This window comes from Oreochromis niloticus, linkage group LG18 (assembly GCF_001858045.2).
Source record: "Oreochromis niloticus isolate F11D_XX linkage group LG18, O_niloticus_UMD_NMBU, whole genome shotgun sequence".
Taxonomy (NCBI): Eukaryota; Metazoa; Chordata; class Actinopteri; order Cichliformes; family Cichlidae; genus Oreochromis; species Oreochromis niloticus.
Window position 1 is genome coordinate 21,156,057 of NC_031982.2, and position 8,463 is coordinate 21,164,519.

General features: G+C 40.6%; 1 protein-coding gene across 1 annotated transcript; it reads right to left on the bottom strand.

Annotated features, from left to right (window-relative positions):
• Positions 1-1,652: 1,652 nt before the first annotated feature.
• LOC100710451 (vimentin A2) lies at positions 1,653-6,908 on the bottom strand. The gene is made up of 9 exons (XM_003438066.5): positions 6,222-6,908; positions 5,892-5,952; positions 4,067-4,162; positions 3,632-3,796; positions 2,895-3,020; positions 2,504-2,724; positions 2,342-2,385; positions 2,180-2,265; positions 1,653-2,082 (listed from the first exon to the last, which is right to left on the bottom strand). Exons 1-9 carry the CDS (start codon positions 6,746-6,748, stop codon positions 2,041-2,043), a joined length of 1,368 nt encoding a protein of 455 aa, XP_003438114.1. The 5' UTR covers positions 6,749-6,908; the 3' UTR covers positions 1,653-2,040.
• Positions 6,909-8,463: the final 1,555 nt, after the last annotated feature.

The window sequence follows — 8,463 nt, forward strand, 5'->3', positions numbered from 1 at the left end:
ACGACTTTTATCAGCAGATGACACATAACTGTCGCATAATTTTAGATTTTTAATTATTTTTTCAGAGCCTAAAAAAAAGAAGAAGAAGAAGTCCACCTTAACTTAAAAGTTTAGTCCAATACTATTTCTTTATTTTGGAAACAGCAGCTTTAAAATAATCTCAGATTCTATTGTATTAGTGAATGTTGTATTAGACTTTATTCATATGTAGGGATTAACAAACACATTTGCAGCAGCCATCACTCCTGTGTTCCAAAGGCACATTGTTCTAACTAATTTGATTTTACTATATTAAAAGGCCAATAGGTCGTGTGGTACCTGTTGTGTTAATAAAAGGTGCAATAAAAAAGATGCCGCAGTAAATAAATGCCGTTAGTTGATTATCAAAAGTAAAAATAAAACTTTTGTTATGCTTAAAAATATCTCTGTTATGTGTTACAGGCACTACAGCACTATACTATAGTTACCATAGTATAGTAACTAAGAGAGGACTTCACTCTCAGATTGCAGGCTTACTGGCTGAGCCTTCAGCTTTCAGGCCCCTCCCCTAAGGCACAAACTCTCAGTCTGGATTTCGGAGACAAATACCCTACTTACATTCATACATTTAAAATTCAACGTAAAACTTTATTTTTTCACAAAGCTTATAGTTTGGGTTGGGTCACGTGATCCTAAACCATCCCTTAGTTATGCTGCTATTTGCTCAGGTCACTGGGGTTTTCTTTCTTTCCTTTATTGCATATCATTAACTTTTGTGTATTTCTAGTATACTGAGAGCTATCTCCATTACACTGATTCCTTTTTCACGTGTAAATACTTTTCGAACAAAGGTGGTAGGGTGTGATTAGTTGAATCCAAAGACCTCACTGAAGCCCCTGAATATGAACTGTCTCTGGATGTAAAATAGTAAAATAGTAAAATTAGTAAAATAGTCGCTGATAAACATTATAGGTATATAATGTCTCCATCAATACTGCTTGTATGATAACCAAATCATCACGACCTGAGAGGAATCCTTATGCTTAGTAAGGCAGTAGTAAATTATCACAGCATCACAATAACAGGAGTTAGTGTGTGGGATAACTGTCCATCAATACGTAACTGCACAAACATTTGTGCAATTTCTTTTTTAAAAACAACAAATTTCACAAATATTGAAAATGTTCCTCTCAATGATTGAGTTGTTTCTTTGTGTTCTATTGAATCCAAGCTGAATGTATTCATTAAGGTTCTTCTTTAAGCGATGATATGGAAGCATCCAAATGTGCATAATATATGCAGAATAAATTAACTAAACTAACAACCTAATAGTTAGGGTTATTTTTTATTATTTATTCCCTATGCCACACATATTTAGCATGAAAAAAATGTGTTTATCATGTTTGGAGTCTTACTTTGATTTTCAGAAGCATAATTTAAATTAAATCATAATAACTTAACTTACTTTGCAAAAAATATTTTTATCGGACTTACTATTCAAGTTCACTTCTTAGCCTCAAGGACACTTTGACGGTTTGCGTTGCTTAAAATCAGATAAAAGAGATTGTTTTTTACATAATGCTTTATATGTATAGCATTAGGTATAAAGTATTTTTATACTTTATAACAATAATGCACTCCAGCCTTACAAGTATTACACCTTGTGCACAGTAGCGAGTAACAGTCTTCATGGTTTATTGCTGCATACAGGCAATTGTGACATCTTTAGCATACAGTTTTTCTGGTAAGTGCATGCTATATTGATCAAAAATACTACTTTGGTTACAAAGATAGATTTTTGTAGGCCTCAGTGAGAACTGCTGTGTTGTGCTGACTTCATTATTGTGTCTAAACAACTGTGACAAAATACTTGCTGCGGCCAAGGAAGCAAAATACAGTCTGTGTCAACTAACAGGCTTACTGGATCACCACATACAAAGGCACTTCTCGAAGCTGTTTGCTTTTTGTGTGTTGTTGGCTTGTTTGCTTGCTTGTAGCCCGAGTGAAATGTGTTTCTTCTTATTGCTTTTTGTTGGTGGTTTGGTAAAGACAAGGACATTATTAGTCCATGTCATCGTGGTTCTGGGTCGACTCGTTGATCACCTGAACAAGGGTGCAGAGGGAGAGAGAAAAGATGTTGAGCAGGGATATATCTGTATGTGCCTGTATGAAGTGAAAGATCTCTTTAAGCGTATTCTACCTGACCATCCCTGGTCTCAATGGTCTTGATGAGGACTTTCTTGGTTGTTGTGGTTTCGATAAGTGGTTTGGAGTCAACCATTGTTTCTAAGACAGAGAAGTATCGTTAGAAACTGGCAAAAACTGTAATTCCAACTGTAAAAATAAGCACGGAGAATCTTACCTCTCAGGTTAAGAGATGAGAAGTTTGGCAAGGGGGTGGAGATTCTGCAGACAGAGAAAATACAGCTCACTAATTAAGATCAGCATCTTGAATCTTGAATCAAATGAGTGTTCATATCTGTATTGCAGATTACTGCATTTCGGAAAATGCTTCTCCCATCACCTGCTCTCCTCTCCTTCCAGCAGCTTTCTATAGGTGGCAATCTCAATGTCCAGAGCCATCTTGACATTTAGCAGGTCCTGGTACTCGCGGAGGTGACGGGCCATCTCATCCTTCATGTTGTGAATGTCCTCCTCCAGACGGCTGATGGTGTCCTGGTACCCGCTCGTCTCCAAGGAGAAGTTCTCCTCCATCTCCCTCATCTGGCGCTCCAAGGACTCATTCTGGGATGGCAGCCAAGACAGAACAAAAGACGCTTTTGCAGTAAAAGTTCAAGTTAATTTTCTGAACTTGTGCTCAGTTTTTTCCCCCTTTGCTTCCAGTTTTACAAATGTTGAATATTTTTATATATATTCTGTATCTTCTATATTGCAGCCAAAAACTGCAAACTCACAGTTCCTTTCAGGGCATCCACTTCACAAGTAAGTGCCTGAACTTGGCGTCTGTAATCATTGGACTCCTGTTTGGCCACTCTCAGAGCTTCATTATTCCTAGCTGCAGCTTCAGTGAGGTCAGCAAACTGGTAATCACAGTGACAAACAGAGAGGAGAGACAGAGGAAGAGAAGGAAAAAATGAGAAATCAACTCTTCAATAAATGATGAGTCAGAGGCTGAAGGAGATGGGAGTACGGCAGTTTTCATGAAGTGTGTAAATTATGAAAGATGTAGCCACGACAGAGCCTTGCAGGGATTACCACTGCGGCACCAGTGCTCTGAGGCACTTTTAAGGTTACTGACTTTCCACTAGTGCTCGAACGGCAGAAAGGAGGATTGCTTATACCTTGCTAGTTCTCAGCATTCTAATGTATAATCAGTTTTTAAGATAAGAAAAACTAATCACATATTTTGGACAAATGATGTTGCATTTATACGGTGAATTTGTTAGCAAACACTTACTTTTTTACCTGTCAAACAGATACAAAGAAACATTAGTGACACTTGTTAGTCTTTTATTGGCCTTCCTGATAAATTTTGGGCCTAATATCTACTGGTTCTGGTGTTTAGTTACATAAATGGTGATGTTATTACTATAAAAACATAAAAAATTCATGAGTTGAATGTGGGATTATTTTGAAGCTGAAGTTCATGTTACTGCGCTTGGTTAAATATGCTTCTCTAAAATGCCTTTACCTTGGATTTGTACCATTCCTCTGATTCCTGGATGTTTTTGGAGGCCAGGTTCTCATACTGCAGACGGACGTCCCTCAGAGCCGCTGTCAGGTCAGGCTTAGCTATATCCATGTCCACCTGCACATGCTGCTGCTGATGGATCTGATTTTGCAGCTCCAACATTTCCTGCAGCAAATTCAGCAGAGTCAGTTTGTACTGTTAGCACAGGAAGTTTTTTTTAACAGTTATTTTGTATGCTTTTGTGCAATTAGCCTTAAAGACTTAAAAAAGCTTTTGAAACTAAACCCTGCTGATGTGGCGCTTGAGCAGATTAACAAATATTTCAAACTATTTGGCCCAGTTTTTCTAAAAGTACCTTTTTCCTCACGGGCTGCACACGTGCAGTGCTTCTGCAGTAGACCGATTTAGCTTAGGCAACAAAAAAGGAAGGCTTACCTCATCATGCAGCTTCTTGAGGAAGTTGATTTCCTCTTGGAGTGACTCCACTTTCCGCTCCAGGTCCAGTCTGGCGAGGGCAGCGTTGTCCACATCCTGTACGATAACACTGACTCTTAATAAGGTGACTTGTGAAGGTGACATGAGTTATGCATAATGTGCTTGCTGACAAAGAAAAAAAACCCCTCTTGTGCACATGCTGTAAAAAGCCCTCACACAATCCAGTGCACAAAATGACCCATTGTATGGTTGATTAAGGTCAAAAACACATGCATCCAATGAAAATCAACTGTGGGCACATGACATGTCCTTGCAGATGTTGGTAACAGATGAGTAGGTGTTTTCTCGTGTCGTTATACAATTCGGCAGACCTTTGCTCAAATATTGCACATAAGCACTGTAATCAATTTCAAGAAACTAAGTGACTTTTTCTCATCTACATTTGTTTGGCACAGTTATTTTATCTTTTGCTCTATGATTCCTGAGCTCAGATGGAGCCTGAGTTTGATTACTATACAATAAAACAAACAAATTAACCTCTATAGCTGCTGGCCTGACATTCTTTGGGTGTGGGAAAAGGCTGGACAGAATTCAGTGAAATTTTTTCTAAGTACTGGAGAATACCCAGAACCACAACAAATTATTAAAGAGGTTATTAATAACCTAACCTGCAATGCCTTGCAGTTTTCTCCAGTGGAATTCCAGTTCTCCTACTGGTAACTAATTTTGCTTGTTATCATTTTATAACATTACTGAATAAAGTTCATAAAGCAGTCTTCTGTTTTATCATACTTAATCATACATACAGACTGGCTGTGGCACCATGGCTTTGTTGGGGCGTTGGCAGGCTGGCAACTGAGGTATCAGCAAATGAAGCAGCTTTGCCTCTGCACTAATGCCACAAACAAAGTGTGCTATTCAGCAGGGGTTCCCAAACAAGCCCAAGGCTGAGAGAGTGACTGTCTGCCTGACTGAGCAAGAGCTGGCTGTGGGCACTGCATTGTTGTCAGTGTGCCACTCAGGCAGACCACAGGGACTTCCTTCCTCCCATTCACACAGACAATGCCATGACTGTGTAACGTATGTATCACTTAAAGCAAGTCCTAAAAGGCATATAATCATCATGAGTCTAACATTTAAACTACATTGGTGGGATGACAACTTTCTTTTTCACCTTTTTATGCCTTGACAACCTTTGGAAACTGTCTGCATGACTCATCCCTGTGAAAACCAGTGATATGGAACAATCTCTGACAGGACCATAACAAGTGAGATTTTTCTGTGCTGATGCTCTCCCAGAACGAGACAGCCGGATCACATGGTGGCTTGTCTTCTCGCTCTGATAACCACATTGGATCCACACTGTTGTTGCCCTTGTGTCCGGCTCATTCATTGTGACCAGTCAGACTTAAAAAGATCTCCTCTCGCTGCAGGCCTGATTTAACTCAACAGTCACAACTTAGCCTTTTGTACCAGTCCAGGGTCAGTCACTGCTCTACAGCTATTTTGGATCATGCCTAGAATCTGCTGTTGTGCCATCAGAAGAGTGCATTCCTGTCTCCACAGCTCATGGGCAATAATTAGAGAGAGATCACCCAGAAAAGAAAAGAGAAAGTTAATCTTCATATTAAGGATAAAGGTTTATCCGATTACTTTCACATCACTTTCCATCAGTTTGGTTGCTTAAACCTTAATTGAACCAAAAACAGCTGAGAATATGAGGCACTGTAGGTCTGCCCTTGAGATCTAAGACACTTCTCTTTATCACCCTCAAAATGTCCATCTATTGCAGTTTTTGGCTGCTGTCACCAGTGTAGAGCTGTACCTGTCTAAAGCTCTGCATGTTTGCCTCAGACTCCTCCCGCTGGGAAATTTCATCCTGCAACCTGTAAAGAAAGGCATAAAGCAGAACCTTTATTTCAGCAGCCACTGTAAATATACACTTAAAAATCATCACTTCTCCTTTAAGCACGAAAAACAACTTTTTGCGCAGTGCAGGGTAAGAATTTATGTTTACATACTCTCACTCTATACACAGTCTGTTTAGGCTCTAACTAATAAAGATTTCTGTAATGTACCAGAGCTGAATAACAGGTCTAGACAACAAAAGAAACAATACATGGAGTTGAGGACAGAAAAGTGCCACGCCTCCTACTTCTCTCTCAGCCTGTCGATGTCGTCCCCCAGGTTATCCCGGTGAACTTCCACGCGGGCCTTTTCGTTGGTGAGCTGGTCCACCTGGCGTCTCAGCTCCCTCATCTCGTCCTCGTAAAGATCTCCGACCCGGGACGTCCCTTTGCCCCGCAGCTGCTCCAGCTCCGCCAGTAGGATCTTATTTTGCTGCTCCAAGAAGCGAACCTTCTCGATGTAGTTGGCGAAGCGGTCATTGAGGGACTGCATCTGCGCCTTCTCGTTGGTGCGGTTCGTGATGAATTCGGAGTTTATGGCGTCAGACAAGGAGAAGTCCAAGTTCTCGGATGCCAGCCGGGGCATGGCTGCACTGCTCCGGAGCCTCTGGGTCTTCGACGCGTATATGGTCGGGGTGGAGGAGAGCCCGAAGGAAACCCGGGAGGAGCGCACCGGGATCGAAAACTGGCGGCTCGAGTAGTTGGACCTTACGGCGGTTTTCTCCCCGCCGAACATCTTTCGGTAAGAGGAATGTGGACCTGATCTATAGGCCATCTTGTTTGTGTCTTTAAGTACCAGAGCACTGTCGCCGATCTGGAATATATCTTGTTTCTATCAGCATCCGCGGAGTGCGCCTGGGAAGGCGTTTCCTAAACCGTTACTCATTTATAGTCTCCTCCTTATGCAAATACGTAACAGTGACTTGAGTGGCACATTGAGAATCCAATCGCAAATCAGAGCACACATATTTGCCTGTCAGACTCACAGATATTTACACCAACTCTTCGGATACAGTAGCCTAAAGTAATTGGATTGTGCTGTTGCGTCCGAGATGTTGATCCTGAAGATTTTGCACACATTTGAGACTACTCTCAGCAAGTTTGCCCGAACTTTAACGCTCATCTTAATTTTTTACTGGGACACCAAACATCACAATGAATGATTTTACACTCTCACTTACTGTAGATGAAACAGTGACATTTTTAACACCCACAAGAGGAAAGGACTTTTTTCATCATACAATGCTGAGAATTGTAAAGAAAACAAGTTAGGGTTTATAAGCAATGCACCCATGTCAGCACTAAGCATATTCAGTGTATGACTACATGTCTAAGTGTAATGCCGTAGTGTTTTACATATGTCTACTATTTTGGTGAAGGGTGTTTGCTTGGGTGAGAAATACAGGTCTAGTAAAGTATGTGCAAGTCAGCAGCCTCACACAACGGTTAATCAGGTTTAAAGAACAAGTCTGATGATGTCACACACTAATCCTAGGAGAGAAAAACAGAGAGCTTGGGGGATATGAGTCAAAGTCATTCAATACTGGCAGGTTTGCTGCATTCCTGAAGCTTTTGTTTGGGGTGTATTATTTGTCACCCTCTTCTCAGACTGACTTGCAACGAAAATAATGAGATATTTCCGTAAGGACTAATCTTTGTGTCCAAAAGCTCTTTCCTTCTTTCCCCTCCTCTGTCTTTTGCCCTTCTCAGTGCACAGGGCTGTCAGTGCTGCAGTGCTGCTGACTTGCTGAGATTCAGTGATTCAGTGACACCTAACACCTCCCAACTGTGCTGCACTGGTGCTGCTGAGCGTTATCTGCTCTTTAGTAAACATAAAATAAGTCCAAGACAGGAGAACAAATTGGTTTTAGTGACGTTTTTTCACTAGATAAGACTGAATGCACAAATATCTCTTTCAGGGAGACTTTCAGATTTTTGGCTTGCGGGTGAGGGTGACTGCGGTTATCTGAAGCTGGCGTGCAGCCCCTGAGATATGACTGTGCAGTAATAAACCCAGCTACTCGGTGAGCTTGTTTGATCTTTGTGACGCAAACTTCAAATTATAGCCTGGCTTTGTCTAAGCAGATTGACTGTTTAAAGCTGTTGGTTTTATTCTCATAGTCCTTATCTGTGCCATATTTGTTAAGGCTGTGCACAGATATTCTAGTCGACGTTTGTGCCCAAAAGCGTGTTAATCAAGTAAGAAGTAAATGGTGATTGTATAAATTGGATTTCACCTCTCTCATTTTGAATAAATTACCAGAACACACAAAATGTTTGCTTTTTGATTTTGAATGTGCAGAAAATAATGTGAGTGTGCAGATAAATGAGAAAGAATCATCTGAATCTATGTTTACATGACTCTGGGGCATAACCTGAAAGGCACTGAGAAGCTTTATGTGTGCACTGTATATATTCTCAGCAATATCAGGGGTCAATATTTTTTTTATTCGATTCAATTCATTTTTATAGCATGAAATCACATTCACC

Coding starts and splice junctions, on each gene's coding strand:
- LOC100710451 (XM_003438066.5), bottom strand. CDS start 6,748: ATGGCCTATAGATCAGGTCCACATTCCTCTTACCGAAAGATGTTCGGC. Junction 2,725..2,894: donor TGGATGCCCTGAAAGGAACT/GTGAGTTTGCAG, acceptor CTGCCATCCCAG/AATGAGTCCTTGGAGCGCCA. Junction 2,083..2,179: donor TTGAGACCAGGGATGGTCAG/GTAGAATACGCT, acceptor ACCCTTGTTCAG/GTGATCAACGAGTCGACCCA.